This window comes from Leptodactylus fuscus, chromosome 5 (genome assembly GCF_031893055.1).
Source record: "Leptodactylus fuscus isolate aLepFus1 chromosome 5, aLepFus1.hap2, whole genome shotgun sequence".
Classification (NCBI taxonomy): domain Eukaryota; kingdom Metazoa; phylum Chordata; class Amphibia; order Anura; family Leptodactylidae; genus Leptodactylus; species Leptodactylus fuscus.
This window is the reverse complement of record NC_134269.1, coordinates 24,950,739-24,972,396: the sequence shown is the minus strand read 5'-3', so window position 1 is coordinate 24,972,396 and position 21,658 is coordinate 24,950,739. Positions and strand designations below refer to the sequence as shown.

The 21,658-nt window shown below is 45.6% G+C and overlaps 1 protein-coding gene and 1 non-coding gene across 2 annotated transcripts; one reads left to right on the top strand and one right to left on the bottom strand.

The window, feature by feature from the left end:
• Positions 1-148: 148 nt before the first annotated feature.
• On the bottom strand, positions 149-220 carry TRNAE-CUC (transfer RNA glutamic acid (anticodon CUC)). Its single transcript has one exon. It is a non-coding gene; the product is annotated as a tRNA-Glu (tRNA).
• Positions 221-426: 206 nt separating this feature from the next.
• Positions 427-15,981, top strand: PIN1 (peptidylprolyl cis/trans isomerase, NIMA-interacting 1). The gene is made up of 4 exons (XM_075272663.1): positions 427-586; positions 6,859-7,059; positions 8,890-9,000; positions 12,387-15,981. The coding sequence occupies exons 1-4, from the start codon at positions 529-531 to the stop codon at positions 12,494-12,496; spliced, it is 480 nt and encodes a 159-aa protein (XP_075128764.1). The 5' UTR covers positions 427-528; the 3' UTR covers positions 12,497-15,981.
• Positions 15,982-21,658: the final 5,677 nt, after the last annotated feature.

Genomic DNA, 21,658 nt, shown 5'->3' with positions numbered 1-21,658 from the left:
GCATTCTATCTATTCCTTCACCATATTTTGATCCCCTTTATCATTGCAGATCTCGGTTTCTCTCATCTAACATAACCAGTTGCAACATTTACCACAGGAAATAAATTTCAACCTAAAATGAGAAGTAATAAAAAATAAAAAATGGTATTTCCCTGACCGGGAATCGAACCCGGGCCGCGGCGGTGAGAGCGCCGAATCCTAACCACTAGACCACCAGGGAAACTGAAGTAATCTCCTTTGCAGTGTCATATCAGTGTGAGCACGGAATTACCTTGCGCATGCGTAATCCTTCGAACAATGCGCACTTCGGACTCGTCCACCCACTTTGCTTTCACACTGTGTGACTGCAGCATAACTGCTTCGCGATTGGCTGCTTTTCTCCCGCCCTTTACCTCTCCCGCTGCCATAACGATGTCCGGCTCCCGTCAGCCATCCACACAGTTGTGTCAGTGACGAACCGCCAGTAGAGAACGTCGATCTAGTTGTGACGTCACCGAGGGCGGGGCATAGCCTGACGCAGGAGTCAAGATGGCGGATGAGGAGAAGCTGCCGCCCGGTTGGGAGAAGCGGATGAGCCGCAGCTCTGGTAATAGAGACGAGCGTGCATGGGCTGCGGTGACGTCGTGTGGGGGCGAAAATGGCGCGTATTGTCATGGTAGTGCGACATGGCTAGGCCCGGGGCTGGCACATGGATGCCATTGTGTCTGCTGCCAGCTTGGAGGCTCATTCATTTCTATTGCTGTTTGCTGCCATGTCTGTAGGCCGCAAGCCTTCGCTGTGATGGCTATTTTCCATGTTTAATGGTCGCGCTTGACTAACATTCGCCACTAAGCGTGCGCCATGTAACAATATACCGCCATTGTTTACATCAAGTGATGGATCCATGATGGCGAGCGGCGTGGGACGAGTCACGTAAACCCGACCTCTTCCGTCTGTCGGTTATTGATGAAGTAATGGTGACCCAGTGCCCCCTCCATTATAGCCAGCGGGCGTCTGAGGGTCTGTTGTTGTCTGATCCGCCTTATTGGTTCGTCCATTGCTTTGACCATGTGATAGACCGGAACAGATTCAGGTGTGAACGCGTCCTTAGGCTCTTGTCTCATCTGCGCTGATCTCTCTGTAGTTCGGGCCTGCGGCGGAGAGTCCGACCTGGTTACAGACAGACTCCATACACTATAATGGGGTCTACTGGGTGCGTTTCGGGCTTTCGCTGTATCAAAACTGAATTCCCTCCTGCAGAATTTTTGTTTCTGTCAATTTGTGGTGGAGACTCCGTCGCAGATGTCACATAAGCCTTAGGGCTCGTACACAAGGGCAAGAGGGGGCGCTGAATCCACGTCAGAATCCGCCCCGTCACAATGGAGGTCTATGTAGACCGCTAGCTTACTTTTTTCCGTGAGCTGCCCTTCTTCTTTCTGCAGCTGATTCCGCCTCCCTCCAGACTAGGCCCATTCGTTTGGGACTACTCCGAAATGGGAAGCCGCGACCGTTGTGGCAGGCGCATTTTGGCCCTATTGTAATTCGGCTTCACAATCAGGACCAAAATCCACCATTCTCCGCCCCGTGTGAACTAGCTCTTAGGGTCAGTTCACACGGCAGAAAATTTTCCGCCGCCGGCATTTTCACGCGGGCAAGCCACGACGAGACATTCTATCCAGCATCCGCCTGGATAAAAGACCTAATCGGGAGCGAGTTTCGAGCTGCCGAATCCGTGGCAAGATTGAGCAGGACGCTTCTTTTTTTTTTTTTTTTTTTTCCCGCATCCTGCTGCGATCTCTTCTTCCCATTGAAAACAATGAGAGGCCGATTTGGGAGGAATCTGATTTGGAATCAGCAGCGGAATCGCCCCCAAATCCACAGCAGTTCCTCCATGTGAACTGACCCTTAGTCTGCAGCATTGTAATATTAAAGGGCTTCTCCAGGGAGTAATAAAGCTTTACCAGTGTGTTCCCTGCATTTGTAAAGCTTTATTATTAATTCACAGCCCAAAGCCCGATCGTTACTAGAGATGAGCGAGTAGTATTCGATCGAATACCTCCCTTGCATAGTTATTGGTGTAAAAAAGTGCCAGGGAAGGTGGGAGGGGAATCAAATTTTTACTGCGTGGTATTCGACCTCGTACACCAATAACTATGCACGGGAGGTATTCGATCGAATACTCATCTTTAATCATTACTATTGAGGATGGCTGCAGGGACGCCAGAGCTCTGCCCAGGTCTGTGGGGAGTCAGAAATGTCACAACTCTGCAGCTGCCGGGGAGACTGAGGGTCCAGATCTCCGGCCTCCGCACAAATAATAAATGGGAGGACTGGGGTGTATGTTAGTAATAAAGCTTGGCCGGTCCAGGGAATGTATTAGCCCGTGCTATTACTCTCTGGAAACCCCTTTTATAGGGGTTTTCCAGGCAGTCTTTTTAGACTTCCTTCCTCTGGGATTTTTTACATTCTCTACCTAGGTTTTCCCACCCTAGCTCTGAGTCGTTCCGCCTCCTTGCCCTTGTTCACAGGTACTTACTTGCTGTATGGGGGTTGGACAAACAGTAAATCCAGCCCCATAGCAGAGAACACGGGAGAGGAGGAAGATCAATTCATTCAGGTGATCTGAGGTCGGAACAAGCCCAGGACTAGAGATGAGCGAGTACTGTTCGGATCAGCCGATCCGAACAGCACACTCGCATAGAAATGAATGGATGTAGCCGGCACGCGGGGGGTTAAGCGGCCGCCTGCCGTCAAAGCGGAAGTACCAGGTGCATCCATTCATTTCTATGGAGCATGCTGTTCGGATCGGCTGATCCCAACAGTACTCGCTCATCACTACCCAGGACCTTTAAGTACAGTACGTAGTAAGTCTGACCAAGGTGTTCTGGAGAATTCCTTAGGCTGGGTTCACATCTGCGTCCCGGCCTCCATTATGCAGGTTTCCGTTTCCTGCCCGAAACTGGACAGGAGACGGAAACCTGCAGACATTTTTCCAACCTATTCATTTGAATGGGTTTGAAAAGTGTCCGGCCGTGAGCGCCCGGGAGCGTTTTACCTCTCTGCAGCGAAACCATTTTTTTTTTTTTTTTTTTTTTTTTTTTTAACCGGACACAGTTGGACATGCAGGACTTTGTGTCCAGTTAAAAAAATCGGTTTAGCCGCAGAGAGCACAAAACGCTCACCAGCGCTCACGGCCGGACATGGTCTGTCGGGTTTCCGTCTTCTGTCTGCAGGAGACGGAAACCCGACAGACGGGGGTGGGGTGCAGATGTGAACGGGCCCTTGCTTGCTCACTGCCCAACTTCTTTAGTTGTTGGATAAAGCCTGGAAACCCAAGGTTCAACACCAGCTCGTGAGATCAAAGGCCGCCTCCTGACTGTGCTCAGTGGTATGACCTGTATGTGAGTGCTGCCATACTTCATCATAGTAATAAAGCCCCAAGGGTGAAAATCTAAATGAAATGAGCGGTCACCTCGCCAGTCTGTTGCCGATATTTTAAATCCCAAAACTAAAATTATGCGCCGTAATAGTACTGCGCATGTCGGGTCTGTAACTATGGCGACCGCCCGTGAGCGGCCGCCATAGCCGCCGGGTGTAGCCGGCTCTAATGCGTCCAATCAGTCCCCGGGCCGATCGGAGGCATTAACCCCTCCGGCGCCGCGATCAAAGGCGCCGGAGGCACCATTTTCCCAGCGGCGCATGGGCGCCGCCATTTTGCCGGTGATCGCCGGCTCCTGGAGCATGCTCCAGGGCCGACGTCACGTTGCCATGACAGCCAGGAGCCTTGTACAAGGCTCCCAGGCTTGTCTGCAAATTGTCTCTTTTGTAGGCTGGTCTATGCAGCCTGCAAAAGAGAGGATGATTTTTTGCAATGCATTAGCATTGTAATGCATTGCATTAGTGATCAGACCCCCTGGGGTTCAACACCCCTAGGGGATCTAAGAAATGCTAAAAAAAAATTTTTTAAAAAGTATTAAAAGTTCAAATCACCCCCCTTTCCCTAGAACACATATAAAAGTAGTTAAAAACTGTGAAACACATACATGTTAGGTATCCCCACATCCGAAATCGCCCGCTCTACAAAGCTATACAAATATTTTTCCTGTTCGCTAAACGCCGTAGCGGGAAAAATAGTCAAAAGTGCCAAACCGCTGTGTTTTCACTGTTTTGATTCTGATAAAAATTTGAATAAAAAGTGATCAAAGCAATAACATTTCCCAAAAATGGTAGAACTAAAAAGTACACCCGGCCCCGCAAAAAAAGACGCCCTATGCATCCCCGTACACTTACGTATAAAAAAGTTACGGCCGTCGAAATATGGCGACTTTTAGAAAAAAAATTTTTTAACACAGTTTTGGATTTTTTTTAAGGGGTCAAAATGTAAATAAAACCATATAAATTTGGTATCCCTGGAATCGTACCGAAACACAGAATACAGGGGACATGTCATTTTGGCTGCACAGTGAACGCCGTAAAACCAAAGCCCGTAAGAAAGTCGCAGAAATGCATTTTTTCTTCAAATCCACCCCATTCTGAATTTTTTTCCTGCTTCCCAGTACATTATATAGAATACATAATGGTGGCATCATGAAGAAAAATTTGTCCCGCAAAGATTAAGACCTCATATGGCTCTGGGAGCAGAGAAATAAAAAATTTATGGGGTTTAGAAGGAGGGGAGTCAAAAACGAAAATCAAAAAATGCCATCGGCGGGAAAGGGTTAATAAAGAAAACTGCATAATCTATCATCGTAGCTCATCTGAGACTATACATGTTGTTTTAAAGGAATTGTGCAGGACTAGAAACCATGGCTTGCGTTCTTATTCTCAGGAAGTGATCTCACGTCTGATGGCTACAGTTCAGTCCCATCGACTACCCCTTTAGCCGGTGGTCCCACATTGCGGAAACGCAGCTCGTTTTGTTGGAGCTTTGGCTCAAAAACCCGCAGTGAAGGGTGGATTGAGCAGAAGGGAAGAAGTATAAGAACTTCCAGTATATTTTTCATTCCTTTTGTAGCCATTCTTGGCTTTGGATGAAAAAAAAACTCAGCAAAATCTGCAACAACAAAAAAGTTGTTTCTGCAAGGTGGGGCCTGAGCCTTAAAGTGGTTTTTTGGGATCCCGTGTTTTTTCATGCAGGTAGCTTGATTTACGTGATGGCTCATGATATGCCAATGGTATCTGGCTCGGTGCGCTGGAGTGCTCCTATTGTGTGAATAGCTGCAGAGCAGTTTCCAGCAGCTAGATTGGCTGACTAGAGCGGCGTACGGGTTTTAGACCACCAAGTATATAATGTACATACATAAGTGTAATCCAGAGCAGCAATCAAATAGATTCAAAAATGAATGGGTGTCCAAACAGTCCACATTGGATTTCATCTCTCGTACAAGAGGTGTACTGAATTATTCCTCTGTTGCTCTAATGCTTTCACTCCTGATCTCCCCATCAGACTCCGCTCAGGACTGCAGAGGTCAGCCATTGCCCGCAGTGATTACATAGGTGTACAGCGGCCTCACTTTGCAGCCAATAGGGAAAGATTGGTGTATTCTTGCTAGAATTGCAAACAATAAAGTTTATTTTTATTTTAACAATTTTTTTTAATTTTTTTTTTTACATGACTTGGAATACCCCTTCTTTTTGTGTGCTGTTTTTGAGATGCAAAGTTTTTATGTAAAAGTGTTAAGGCTAGTTCACACGAGGCAAGAGGGGGCGGATTTGGCACGGAATCCACTTCAGAATCCACCCCCCCTTACAATAGAGGTCGTGGTAGACCGCTAGCGAACTGAGCTGCCCTTTCTTGAGGCGGACGCCGCTCCGCGTCAAGGCAATCCCTCCGGACTAGGCCCATTCATTTGGGCCTACTTTGGAGTGGGAAGTCGCAACTGTCGGAAGCCGTGGCTAGCCGCATTTTGGTCCTGATTCTGACGCGCTTCCCGCATCAAAATCAGGACCACAATACACGGTCCCTAGCCCCGTGTGAAGTAGCCCTTAAAGCCCAGCTAGAGCCAGTACCATCTTTGCTTTCTATGAACACACTGCAAGCTTTCCCGCCTCCCCCATCTATTCTATATCTTTATAAATAATCTGAGACTACAATTTTAAGTGCTGGGAGACCGCCCAGGGTAGAGAAAGGGCTCATAAATGTTAGGATAGAACTAAGGCAGGTACTAGCTGAATAATTTATGTTGGTGGCAGTATTTACTCTACAAGCATCATAGTTGCCCGTAAAAGCAATTTACATGTTGAGAAGAAAAATAAAAACAAGTCTTATGTCTATTACTATGTATGAGACTGCAGCTTTCAGGATTTGGACACCTAAGGCCCGACATGCAGCGTCCCTGTCCCTGTCCTGGATCATCGATGTTTGATCACAGACCAGAATGGTGTTAAATGACATTAATCAATCACACCATCTGTTAGCCAGTTTCCTACTAATGGCACAGAACAGGTTAAGTTGTTGTAACCGTTAACCCTTACACATCTCCTGTAGTATTGCTGCAGACATCGGCTCTTTAAATTTGTCGCTAGGTCTCTGCGCTTTTACATTGTGTCCGCTCTGATCATGGGCTTTGTGTACATCCGATCCGCCCAGAACGGGCCATCATGTCTTCACTTACTGTACGTTGCTTAACGTCACGTGGGAGACGCCTACTGTCTGTGACAGCCAGGAGTCTTGGAAGGGATCCCAGTCCTGTCTTGAGAAAATAACTATCCGATCAATGATTATATAGTGATTCTATCATAGACTGCAATATAACTGTATTGTAGTCTGTGACAATCTGTACCGTCCGTGGGGCTACCAAAAAATGTAATTATGTAGAATTGATTAAACTTTTCTTTCCATAAAGTGTAAAACCCTCTTTCATTTTCCCTTTCTTTCAGGCCGTGTGTATTATTTTAACCACATGACTAATGCCAGTCAATGGGAACGTCCCACAGCAGGTGGGAAAAATGGGCAAGGTGAACCGGCAAAGGTACGATGTTCTCACCTGCTGGTGAAACATAACCAGTCCAGACGTCCTTCATCATGGAGGCAGGAAAGAATCACCCGCACCAAAGACGAAGCTCTGGAGCTCATTAATGGTAGGTAAGCACTGAAAAAGCGAGCGGTGAGTCGAAAAATAGCAATGCAAACCTCTGGAAGGACATAAATGCCCCAGTGGGAATATCACACTGAGACTTAACTCCAAGTTGTTTCTTCACTGCCTGGCTTTATCCGCCATGGTCGGTTTTTTTACAAAAACGGAAGTGAATGAGGGTTCCAGAAATGCCATCAGTCCCGTTCACTTCACTATGATGTTTCTGTTAAAACTGACCACCGCTGTTACTCTGGCTTTCAGTGGGCACATGACAAGGGAGAGCTGAGCGGCAGAGCCTGGGGTTTTGTTTTGGAGAGCCCATGAGTGTGATCCACATCTATCAGACGTTTATGCCGTATCAGGTCTACGCCATAAATGTCTTTCATGGGCATAACATTTTAAAAGGTTCTCCAGAGAGTTTGCAAGCTCTTCCCCTGGGTTCTGTTTGTATGGTACCCTAGTTTTTCCGGCTGGTTCTAAGCCTGGGTCACTTTATTGGAAGCGGCACCCAAGTCCGTCTACTTCCTCTATCCTCTTCAGTGTTTATAATCTAGTCTGCCGCCATAATACAGGAAACTAGCAGTGAATACAGGAGAGTAGGGAGAATGATGAGACTCTGCTCAGGTTGGGGGTTACCATCACATGACCCAACATGTGATCCAGCCTGAAATCCTGAGGTACAGTCCAAATAGAACCCAGGGGAAGAAAGTATTTAGAGGAGTTGTCGCCGCAGACAGCAGCCAGGTGTGTTATAAAATAGGCATTGATTCTTACCGGCATTTATCCCTCAGTTCCTGGGTTGGGCCGGCTATCACTTATGCCGCTCTTTGTGTGGCCGCAGCAGTGATGTAACATCCGCTGAGAGCAGTGAATGACCACAGTGGTCCTGACAACCCAGCATCACTGCTGAAGCTACTCTGTATACAACAAAGCGGCGTAGGCGATGACCGGCCCAGTGCTGGAACGTAGGGGAAGTATATGGGTACGTATCGGTGTGTATCTGTTTTCTAACACTTCCCTGCTGCTTGCGTGGCTTGCATTCAACTCCAGCTTTCTTTTATAGATGCCATTCTACTGATTCTGAGGAAGCTGCAATTTGTTTTGTTTTTCAGTAGCCCACACCATTCCTGAGCAATTATTTGTTAGTTTGAGCACCCAACGTTATAACTAGCCTTTTTAGTCATAGGGGTGGTCCCAGGTATTTGCTACAGGCCAGGACCTCCCACCTAATAGTTCAGGGCATTAGAGATGAGCAAACACTACTAGCACGTTCCTATAGAAATGAATGGATGTAGCCGGCACACAGGGGGTTAAGCAGCTGGCCGCCGGCAAAGTCTGCCGCTTCCATTCATTTCTATGGGAGCGTACTATTCGAAACGGCTGTTTCGCCGTTCACTCATCTCTACAGGGCATACTTAGCATTTTGAGGGGTTGCAAACTATCAACACTGATCTGGAATGGCAGGGTCTAGAGGAAAAATTCCACCTGTGCCTGAACCAGTGGAGGCTATTGAAGGATTGATAGCGGTGGCAAAAGGACCCTCTTCTCGCTGATGAATATGTCGAGACTAATAGAACTCTAGACACTAGAGATGAGTGAACACTGTTCGGATCAGCCGATCCGAACAGCACGCACCCATAGAAATGAATGGAAGCACCTGTGACGCTGGCTGCTGGCAAAGTCAGCGTCACAGGTGCTTCCATTCATTTCTATGGGTGTGTGCTGTTCGGATCGGCTGATCCGAACAGTGTTCGCTCATCTCTACTAGACGCAAAAGTCCTTGTTGATGGCGCCTTTTAAGGGGTATATATTTGTGTTTTGTCTTTTTTTGAAGGCTATATACAGAAAATCAAGTCTGGCGAGGAAGACTTTGAAGCTCTAGCCTCACAGTTTAGTGACTGCAGCTCTGCTAAGGCCGGAGGTGACTTGGGAAGTTTTGGGCGAGGTGAGTTGGTTAAGTTACAGGGGTATATTCAACTTGTCTCCTGTTTGCCATCACTGTGACCCATCGGAGTGCGACCTCAGCGACCCTAACTTATTTACAGCAGGAAGGGAACTGCATCTGCTTCACTGTTATTTACTGGCCAGCAAGTCCCTGGTCTCTGATACTGTGGAAAAGTGCAAACCTATTAAAAGGCTAAGCCGGTGATGGGTCCCTTTATTCTCAGGATCCGTGGGGGTACTAGGGTTCCAGCCCTTAAAGCCATAAAGTTCTGGGGTATCCTAGTGATATGCCATCACATTACTAGACTGAAATACCACTTTAAGGCTAAGGCACCATAGGGCGTCCCGCAGCAAAAAAAAGTGCTGTGGGAAAAACTGTGGAAGCAACGCATCGTGGTTCTTCCCACCGCGCGTTAGATGGAAAGTTTATACATATTTCCTCTGCAGACTTTTTATTTCAAGTATACCTATGGGGAAACCACCGACGTTTCCGTAGATATAATTGACATGCTGCAATTTCGGGAACCACACCAGTTTTGGAAATTGCGGCATGTCCGTACCACATTTTTTTACGGCAGAGTGGGCGTGGGATTCCCTAGAACCCAATCCACTTTGCCCTGACTATAAAATGCTGCAATTTTTTTTTTTTTTTTTTTTTTTTTTCCCCAGGGCATTTACATCCTGTGGGGCCCCGGCCTAATGGTGGTTTTGCTCTTCCTCCTTCTCTGTGGTAATACATACAAACTCATCCTCTGACCTGTCATTTAGCGATTTCCCCCCCCCCCCCCCCCCCCCCTATTTACGGAGAATTATCAGCTCAGAAGCCTCTTGATCAGAGGAGCCATGGAGCTCTAGACTGTCCTAAGCTTATCTGAAGAGCCAACATTTTTAACACGTTGAACTGGAAACACCTGACTCCATTATCCATCTTGTTTAGATGGTATGGTATTAGTGTGGTATGTCTGAGGACCTATTACAGTCCGTCATGTCCCATAAATAAAAGGGGCAGTTCAGTCGCAACATCAGATGTCTGAAGTGTCAGCTGTGCTGCTTCTGCTTCACAGGGCGTGTGATGTCACGTTCATTGAGCACACGGCATGTGTTTGGGAATCAGCAGTACCAAGTGTTCGTCTGTACGTGGGTTTTCATGAAGAGGCTGCAGCACTTCTCCATGTGTCGCTGTTAGGCCCCTGCCGATCACCAATTAATGACCTATCCTAGGATATGTAATCAATTAATAAGCCTAGAAAAACCCTTTAGGCTAGGGCCCCGCTTTGCAAAAACGTTGCGACAAACACCATAGTGTGTGTTCTGACTAATCCCATCCACACATTGCAGAAAAATATCCAAAGTGGAGACTACTCTGTTCATAGGGGACACTGGTAGATTCCTTATGACTGAGTATTCATTTACTATGATGGGAGGTAAGTGTCCGTAGTGGGCAGACTCCTTTAATAGCAGCGTAGCTCTATGACCCCCAATTTCACATAACTTTGTTTTATTAAAAAACAGAACAAAAAACTATAGATTTATATTCAGTTTCAGGTCTTCCTAGGGCTGTGTATTCTTGAACTATACAGGTCCGCTTTACTGTCCTCAGGCATGTTCTGTGAGTGTCTCTGTGTGAACATTACTTAATAATGGTTGCTGATTAAAACTGCACATTTCCAAATGTTATATTTCCAAATGCATATTTCCAAATTGCAACCCCTCAATAGTAATAGCCGTCTTCTCAGTGTCTTAGTTTATCCCGCTTTTCACCTTCTTTAGTAAGTCACGTGATCACAGCGTGACCATATCATTTTAAACTGCTCAGTAAGTCACGAACATGCAGATTATAGTAAGCTAGTGTACAGTCGTTTACTAATAAGAATAAAATTGGGAATAACTCCTTGTTCTGCATACAACAGAGCATCTAGTCACATCAGTGCAAAGAATAACAAACGGACCAACAGATAATTTATTTACTCTTTTTGTTGAATGATGAAAAAAATTGACTCCGTTTAACCCCTTCCCGACATCTGCCGTAATACTACAGTGGACGCCTGGTGTTTAACTACGGTGGGCGGCCGCCATAGATGCCGGGTGTCTACTGTTTTACACAGTAGACACCCAGTGCTGTTGCCCCCGGTCGGTGCTCGGTTTTGTGGATGGATCAGAGCAGGACACTTAATTTTTCAGTATCCTGCTTCCACCTCTGTCTCCCATTGGATGCAAGGCATAATTTGGTGCTGGTTTTGAGAAATCCAGCTCAATATCAGTACCAAATATTAAGAGTATATCAAGTTCCTAGTGACTTGCTTCACGCTTCAGTTTTTCCTTTGCATGTAATATGCCTCCAAACCACTAGAGGTCACTATTTGTCTGTTTTTGTACTGTATAAATGAACTGTCTGGATGTCTGGGTTTTTCTGGATTTGTATATGGATGACCTGTGTTTGTTGGGGATTTGACACCCGGGTTACCCATAGGTCAGGTGGTTGAAGAGGCCGCAGCGTGAGGTTGAGCACTGTAGCCTCTTCATTGAATACCAAACACTATATTGGACTTTGAGTAGGGATAGATCATCAAGTTTTGGGAAAAAATCCTGTTTAGGCTAAGGGCCCGATCCGCCGCGCTAAAGCGCTGCGAGAACAACCGCGGCGTGAACGCATTGTGGTTCTTCCCGCAGTGCTTTGAACAGAAAGTTCAGAGTTTTCCTCCGCGGACTTTCTGTTACAATTATATCTATGGAAAAGCCGCCGGCGTTTCCGAAGATATAATTGACATGCTGTGATTTTCAAAACCGTGGCGGTTTTGGATAGCACAGCGTGTCCACGCTGCGATTTCTTTACGTAAAGTGGGCATGGGATTCGCATGAATGCAGTCCAACGCTTGCTGGCTGTCCTTCTTGTCTGTCAAGGGGACAGAAGAACAGGACCACTAAAAGGGCGACAGCGGAGCCCAAAGGAGCCCACTGACTACGAGATCCGTCGGGTGTCTGTTCTGTTAAACCGTCATCTAAAATCACCAGACCAAAAAGTCCTGCAACTTTTTTTATCTGACAATGGGTTAAGAAACAATGTAAGGGTGCATGCACACTACGTAACGCCGGGCGTGTATGAGAGCCGTACACGCCGGCATTACGGCAGACTGCCGAACACTTCCCATTCACTTCAATGGGAGCGCTCGTAAACGCCGCTGTTACAAGCGCTCCCATTGAAGTGAATGGGAAGTGTTCGGCAGTCTGCCATAATGCCGGCGTGTACGGCTCTCATACACACCTGGCGTTACGTAGTGTGCATGCACCCTAAGACAAACACTATTGTAGAACACAGTATGGTGAATGCTGGTGCCCGGAGGTAAATCCTTCCCTAGGAGATTGACCATTGTTTTATCTGCCCCGCAGGTGACATGCAGAAACCCTTTGAAGACGCCTCTTTCGCTCTACGACCCGGAGAGATGAGCGGCCCGGTGTTCACAGATTCCGGCATCCACATTATACTTCGCACTGAGTGAATCCCTTTGTTTGTAGAGGGAACCCCCAGCCTTTAGTAGAGGGGATCTGGGGCTTTGGAGACAGATGATGTCCTTGATTGCAGAGGACGACAGGTGGGAAGGGATAGTCTAGGCTTTAAAATACCTTGGGGAACTCGTTCAACATTATGGAAGATATCAGAGGGTCATTTTTATCAGCATTACATGTTCTGGGAGGCCTGGTACCAGTGTTGGACATTCTCAATTTTTACAGCAAGGGATCTGCATGAAGGGTTTGGGGCTACTTCAATCACTGGCCACATATACACTCCCCCCTCCTCACCCTACCCCTGTGTGTTGGAGGTAGCTAGATGACTAGAAAGACTGAATGTGAATATACTGTTTATATAAACCTTCCAACGTCAATGACATAGCTTACAATCTTGCATGCCGGGTGCGCTGGCATGTCAGTTTACCACAACGAACAAACCAGTAACTGGGATGTAATGGATTAGATCGTTCACTGCTGGAGGTCTGTGCGCTTCCCGAATGGGGATGCATCTTAAATATTGCATGTGATTTCTGTATTCTATCAAGCCATTCCATTAAAGAGCTCCTGTCACCTACTCACGGAGGAATAGGCTATTTCCTTGACCATTTTCAAGACTTATTAGGGGTATGGACTCTTGTTATATATGGTGGGGTGACAAAACATGGTTGGCCAATCCATTTATCAGCATTACCGTTCTCCATGGGCTATGGTTGATACTGCAATAAGACACGGCAGCTCGGCACGGACCTGCACATTTTATAGCGGGCGTGTCTACTACAGCATGCCTGCTACAAAATGAATGGGTCACATGTAGACCTACGCACCACCGCTATAGAATGGATGGCACAGTGCATGGTAGTGAGGAGGCTGCGGCCCCTTCAGACAGCTGAGGGTCGTGCCCCTTTCCCAAACAATCTGATATTGGTCACCTATGCAAATAAAAATAAAATTTCATTTCTCGCTATTTCACCTCTTCCCATCAGAAATAAAACTTGATTTGTTCCTTTACACCCATGCATTCTCATTACCATGTTAGCACACCTTCTGGGGCACGAAATCTGGAATAACATGGAAGTTAGAACCTTTTTATAGTGTCCTTTTTTTTTTTTTCTGTCCTTCATACTGATTTGTAATTGGATGCCAAGAAATACCCAGAATCCCTGCTGTTTGACATCACGCTGGTATATGCACTTGTGGAGTCACCGTATTAGCTTATTCATGAAGCTGTTCACGCAACCAGAATTCCTCTTCTAGGCCTTCAGTCATCTCCAAGGATAAGCGCCTGATATTCTGATCTCTACATGACATATGCAGATAGAGCGGCTTCTTGCTGTAGACAGTCCCTGTCACCAAGCTTGGCTGCGCTCAAACCCGTCCTAACACTCGAGTGCGATGTTGTGAATAGTGTGTAATCTACTATAATAGTAAGTGTATAGGGAATTCCAGGAACTTTATCAGTTCCTATTAAAAGGGATCCCCCCTCCCATACTAATGACCTGCAGCCCCGTCTAGTGTATAGCAATGGTTCCAGTGAACTCCAGCTTCGCTCCTATTGAATTGGAGTGCTGCTGAACATGAACATGCTACCCCTCCAATTGCAGTTTCTGGCACCCGGACCCTGCTACATATGATGGGTGCAGGGTCCTGGTATCTGACTCCACACATTGCAGAATCCACCTGAAAAGGTATAATTTCTACCTGAGAAAAATATGCAACTAACTCCTTGAAGTGTATGGAATGGAAATGATATATAATTTAAAAAAAATAAAAATTTGAGGTTGGTTCTGCCTTAAAATCTGCCTGCAAAGTACTCTGCGAACATACTCTTATCTGTTGCCCACTAGTGCCACATTCACAAATTTAGTCAGAAAGCTTGTGATGGAGACTTAGGCTATAAGGCCCCACAGGCCGGAATCGCCGCTCTAAAACAGAGCAGGAACAACCGCGGCGTGAACCCTTTGCGGTTCTTCCCGCAGCGCTTTGAACAGAAAGTTCACAGTTTTTTCTTCCACGGACTTTCTGTTACAATTATATCTATGGGAAAGCTGCCGGCGTTTCCGTAGACATAATTGACATGCTGCGATTTTCAAACCCGCAACGGTTTTGGAATTCGCAGCATGTCCACGCTGCGTTTTTTTTTTTTTCCCCGGCAAAGAGGACATGGGATTCTCATGAATCCCATCCACTTTGCAAGTATTGTACAACGCCGCAATTTGTTTTCCGTCGCGGCCAAATTTCCAGCCTGTGGGGCCCCGGGCCGTTTTTGGCGAGAGGTTCAGTCATCAGTCGTTACACTTGTATAAATGCCCACCCAAATGATCAAGGGTTGAGTTTGTACCAGAGTGAGGTACTGTGTGCTTTACACTCTTGGTTTGAAATCTGTATCAGGAACGTGGACCACAATTTTGGTCACATGAGCACATTGTCAAAACGTTCTGGACCATAGCCCAGAGATGGGACAAGAAACACATTCCCATCTTATTTTTTTTTTTGTTGATAAATGCTGTAGCTTGTAATGCTCAAGAGAATGATGCGCAAAATAAAGTGGGGACATCACGATGAGTGTGCCTAGCATGAAATTTACCCCAGAAATATCCATAAATGATGATCATTCCGCTGGCCCGAGGCTCACATCCCTTTGTCAGAAAGCGACAACCCAATATTTTCCATACTTTGCAACTTTTTTTGCCCCAGTTGTTTAATGGAGGGGAGTTGATAAATCTCCATAAATGTCTGTGGGTCTGTAAGGCCACCTTCTGACTAAGTTGAGACAGGATGGATTTCTTTTCTCGATGTCCGGTAAGGTGTTTATTTGTACCGGATTCCATATAATAAAGATGACTCATTGATGGACATATTGGGCTTTGTTTACGCCTACATCACAGGATGGCCTGGTGGATCTATTATGATTGGGGTTTTAAGAACACCCATCGGTGTACAGACTTCAGAGGTGACCACAGCCTGTATTAAAGTTAGCGTTGTCCAAATGTATCTTGTTTGGGTTAGTCACATTGGTTGGCTTCATTGTACATGAAAGATGTGGTACTGTGAGAACAGAGCCTAAGATCTAACCTCTGTCATCTTAAGGAATATCGGCCACACGAGTGGATAAATTAAGGTGATATTCCCCTTTTAGTGTGAAGTGAGGGTGAAGGTTTGTCTTCTGCTTATAACTGTGTGATCTGTATTTTTGGAATAGAAGATCCATTAGCCAAGGATGATGCTGTGTCCGATGCATGTAACTAAACCTCCAGCTGCAGACACAAACAAAATGCTCACCCCCTAGTACTCACCGAATTGTAGGGGTGTACGCCAATGCCTATTGAGTTCTTCCAACGTAACACGTACGCAACAAAGTATTATTAAGCTACTTTTGTGGTTTGGCTATTTGTTCAGCTGTGGTGTTAAACTTTTTCTTTTCTACTGGTTTTGTTGAGAACTTGTATCACAATAAAAGTGCGGTATGTCTAAAAGTAACCCCAGTATTGATGTATTTAATCTATATGCAGTGAAAGAACTGGAAATGTGATAGGTCACGCAAGCAAGGTATAGATTCTCTTAGGCCCTGGTTCACACGTGGTTTTTTCGCCCGGATTTTGACACGGAATCCAGCTCAAAAAAAGAGTCCCATTGAAATCGATAAGAGCCGGTCATTTCCTTTTTCTGCAAGCGGTTTGTTTCCGCTCACAGAAAAAAAGAAGTGACCTGTCCTTTCTTCAGGCAGATTCCGTGGCTGATTCAGCCATGGATGTCCTCCTCGTGACACCTCCCTCCCAAATAGGGTCATTCATTTGGTTCTAATCCGGAGCAGAATGTCGCGACCGGATGCAGGTGCAGTGCACCAGCATACAGTCGCGGCTAGCTGGTTTTTTTTGGACCTGAATCTGAGGCGGCCTCCATCTCAATTTCCAGCCCAAAAACCTCTTGCGTGAACTTGCCCTTAAAGAGGACTATTCTCTTCGAAACCACTGGGCTGAACCTCATAGCCTCGTAAAATGGGCCCTTCCCCAAAAAACATTTTTCTTGACCCTTCCATCTACTTTCTGTTCTCTGTTGCCACCCACCATTGCCAGAGTCCTTACCGCTATTTGAAGAGGAACATGGATTGAGCAGTGGTAAGACCCTTAGAGGAGCTTGCCAGCGCTATTTGGGATACTAAATGACCCTCAAGTCCTTTCTCCTAGCACTGTCTGTGGCCACATATGCTGCTGTTTTATAAGCCAAAGCCAGCAGTGGATTGAGCAGGTGGTAGTAGCGTAAGAACGTCCTTTTATATTTCCCGTTCCTTTTGTAGCAATTCTTGGCTTTGGCTCAAAAGACCACAGCGAAATCTGCAACACTAAAAGCTACTGTTCTGCAACGTGGGGCCTCAGCCTTGCGGGATCATCACACGGTATAATCTGATGACTTTTGCCCCTCTTTGTATTCAGTGGGAAGCCAGGATCAGAGCTGGACCCTCTTACTACGGTGGATGCTCTGCTTTGGCTTTCCACAAGGGGGTGTTAAATGAAGAGGAGCCAAAGTCAGATGTCCTCCTCATGTTCCTCTTCTGTTTAAGTCTGTATAAGTCTTCACTAGAGATGAGCGAGTATTGTTCGGATCAGCCGATCCGAACAGCACGCTCGCATAGAAATGAATGGACGTAGCCGGCACGTGGTAGGTCTGGGTGGTTTAATGCTCCAAATAGCCCTGACAGGTTCCCTTTAATTCTTGGTACTGTTGTATAGCATGGCCATTCACTTGCTCCAAGCTGATTGAAATAAAGAGAACTTGGTGTCCTATGACTTTTCTAAAATTCCACACACCTAATTGGGGGTCTCTCCCTATGGAGTGACGATGTCCCCTCAACCCTGTCTAAGCCTCTCACCACTGCCAGGTCAGTCCTCTCTGCGCCAAGCTGATGAGATGCAAATACATCGAGACTACCTGGTATAATCCCAACATCATTGCAAACAAAGGCCTCTGAGAAGGTCGGCATGATGTTAAAGGGATCGCCCTCTATTGGTTTGCTTGACTTAGGTTCTGTCTTCCTAATTACATCATGGAAGATAGACTTGCACATTCTCAGTGAGCGCCCTCTATTGGTGTGCATGCCTGAGGCACTGGCTTCCTAATTACATCATGGAAGATAGACTTGCACATTCTCAGTGAGCACCCTCTATTGGTGTGCATGCCTGAGGCACTGGCTTCCTAATTACATCATGGAAGTCAGATTTGCATATTCTTCCCATGGAGCTATCCTGTAATACTACATTTCTCCTGCAGCTGCCACTGTTTGACTATTTGTCAGACTCGGAGGGTAACGCTAATACAGAGACTGTCAAAAAGAAAAAAAGTTTTCCGTGTGCCTTTTAGTTGAGTGCACATCATTACAGCTCAACAAGTCATGGACCTTGTAAAAGCTACAACAATATGGCATTTTAATAGAAAAAACTGATTGCCCACAAGACCGCACTGTCTTCTTATTTGGATCCTTTAATCTTATTGGTAGACCATGTTATCAATTGTAATAGGGAGCTATATATATATATATATATATATATATATATATATATATATATATATATCAAAAATATTTCCTAAATTTTTTCTGAGGAATTGGTTGTGACCCACCTCCTTTAATCTCGAGCTCGGTATCTAACATACTTTACACCCCTTTTCAACCTCTTCCTTGTCCATGATGCCATGTGAGTGACTTGCCTGTTACGTCGCCTTCAGGTCCTGTATGCTGCTACTACCTGGAAGAACTCTTTTGATAAAACATATTTTTCTTTAGGCTAAGAAATATGAGATGGCGAAAGATGAAAAGGAATTTGAGGCGGACATCCACCCACCACCAATTGCTCTTCTTACTTTGCCTCTCGTGGCAGATGCTGATAAGGCCCATATGAATGGGCGTTTCGTGTTGTATAGTCTGTGGCTGAAAGGGGTGAAGGCCACTCTTATTCAATGTACCTTTGCCTTAGTATAACCCAAATGTCAGGACACAACTAGTGCAGGGTCTTGCCATGGAATGTGCCAACTCCTTTTATGGTGCAACCAGTATTCTTCCTCTTTACGTTACACATCACCATATACTGTGCATCAACAATGGTTACAATCGCGCAAAACATTGAATAAACCCTTATTTAGTGAGTAATAGTTTGTCTTGGGTAGGGTCACTGTGTATGGCTTTCCAGTCACCCACCATTAGGTTCCCTAACTGAGGAGGTTAAAGGGAGTCTATCAGCAGTAAATGTTATAGACCTAGTACCTTATAGATGTAATTCTACAGTTTCCAATAGGATGGTGCTTTGGGGGCAAGTCTTATTCTACCCGGGCTTTGGTCTCAGTATGAGATTCCCAGACGAAGCACTTTCTTTGTAATTGCATATGCATAAAACTAATTTACTTGAAACTGGGGCTTCGAAGCTGAATCACAGCGGGCTATTCAGAAACTGTAGAATCACTTCAAAAAAGTACTGGGATTCGGTTTATAACCAGTTAGACTTCAACCTTCCTCCTTAAAGTAATTGTCCTGTTATAGACACATGCCCTGGCCTGTGGATAGGGCATAAGTGTCCAATTGGCAGGTTCCTCAGTGTTCAGGAGCAGGAGACACCCAGAAGACCCCTAAGGACACCTTATGAATGGAGCACCAATTCACTTTGCATTCACTTCTTTGGGGCTTCCGAGATTGTGATTTCCAGCAACACACACAGCTTCATAGAAGCGAAGGGAGCCCCGGTCACGCAAGCCTACTGGTGCTCCATTCACAAGGAGGCTTTACAGGGACATGGGCTGCTTAATTTGCAGTGGTGTGATGATGCGGGGACCAGTCTGTCACCCTCATAGTAGAGATATAAGGGACACTAACAGCTCTATGATATGTATAGGGTATCCTGCTGCCACATGTGTCGTCTTTCGTGGCAGAGCTTCCACCTGGCGTTTTTCAGCAGGATAATGCTCACCCACAAACAGCAAGGGTTTTCAAGAAATGTCTCCAGAAATTTACAACACTTTCTCACCTGTCCAGTTGCCATGTATGGGACCAGCTGGGACACCACCATCACTAACCTATGAGTGTGCAGGATCTATAGGCCCAGATGCAACATCTGTGGGCAAATGTGTACTGGTATACCATACAGAACCTGTATACCTCCATGTCCAGCTGTACCTCCGTGTATACTTGGCATGGCATGCATTTGTAACAATTAAGAGGTGTCAGTTACAAGGGCATACAGTGTTGGCCAAAAGTATTGGTATTATTATCTTCATTTAATTTGCCTTCAATGGAAAACCACAAAAAGAATTGTCAAAAAGCCAAATTGGATATAATTCCACACCAAACATAAAAAGGGGGTGGACAAAAGTATTGGCACTGTTTGAAAAATCATGTGATGCTTCTCTAATTTGTGTAATTAACAGCACCTGTTACTTACCTGAGGCACCTAACAGGTGGTGGCAATAACTAAATCACACTTGCAGCCAGTTGAAATGGATTAAAGTTGACTCAACCTCTGTCCTTTGGTAGCTCAGTTCTTTCAGACCTAGCACCTATAATTGTCTTGATGTTACATGTGGAAGGGATTATAAGGCTGCGTTCACAACTGCATCAGAGACTGTGTCAAAGAGTATGTCTAAAATTGCAAATGAAAAATACTACAAGCCTAGAACTTTACTTAAAAAGAATGGTCACTCGATAGACTCCACACGATAGAAAAGGAATTCCTCTTCATTGTACAGCCGCTGCATCGGTACTCCGTCAAGGTTTTCCACCTCTGGTTAGGCCTAGATGAATAGGCCTAAACAACAGGGAGTCTCAAGCCGCAGACTTTGTAGCTAAATCAGCTGCAGCATTTGCAGCAGGGTGCTTATTGTTTTCGGCAATCTCTGCCTCCTATTGGAAACAATGGGAGGCAGACTCTGTCCAGAATCCACCCCCAAATCCGCGTCAAATTCCTATGAGTGAACATCCCCCTATAAGCTAGCAATAAGGCCAGGATGTGTGCCTATGCTTCCCTAATGTTCTAAACTGGCACCTAGTATGGCCCTCAAAAGGCTGTTAGCGGACCACTCTATACATGACCAAGTGTACCGTCCGAGGGGGGCTTCGATGCTCCATTCTGATAATTAGAGAGCAGCTCTTCTCCTACTCCGTGATATCGGAAGGAGACAGAACCATCCATAGAAATGAATGGAGCGTGATATATGAGCACCCACTCGGCCTGCACTCCCAGTCACAGGCCTTAGGCCTTAGGGGTCAGACTGGAACTTGTAGTACGGCAGCGCTCACAATAACTACTATAGTTAGTTCTTCCCCGCACTGCCCTTCACTAGTCAGACAATAGAGCGGGATAATGAAGCGCCCAGCAATAAGTGCATAGGGATGATATAATTTATCTCTATTATCGGTGCTGGGAGCACAGACAGATTACCCACCACGGATCAATCAGAATAAACTCTGCCCTCTAATATTCCTTCTAGCAGGCAAAATTGCTTTTAGATCTGATAAGGCCATCCTCGCTTGTGGTATTTGTAAGACAATTAGACGGGGAGAGTCTCGCCTGTGCCGGAAATGTATTTTATTTTAATTGCATTGCTGTTGTGAGACATAAATAACTCGGTTAAAGCTCCGACATCTTTTTTTTTTTTTACTTTCTGAAAGAATATTGCTCTGTGATCAATAAAACACGCTGAATTATTTTAAAGGAACATCATCTATTATCTCATTCGGTGGAAGTGTTTTGATACATGAAAATTGGATTATTTCGGCTTCGGTGGGGAAGATTAAATGAGGTTCTAATTAAGTCCTACTTTTATATACAGTTATTATTCCGGCCTCTTGGGAGCGGCATGGTTATCAGATGGAACGTCTTAAGGATAGCGGGTTAGAAACAGCCGCGGCGTCTGATGAGAATGGATGTTGCGGGATCTCACGCATCGGGGCCTATGTAATCTATACAGGTTTATATTGATTAATGATTCCGGATCGTGGTACTTAGTCAAGCTGTCTCGTTCCATTATAATATAGGTTTCTTTCATACGTCGGTGCTTAGTGCTCTGATCTGTGGGTGGTGACTGATCTGATTCAGATACTGATTCTCCTTATGGAGAGTCTTTAGGATGATGTTCAGAGAAAAAAATAATATAAGACCCTGTCTTATTTTCGG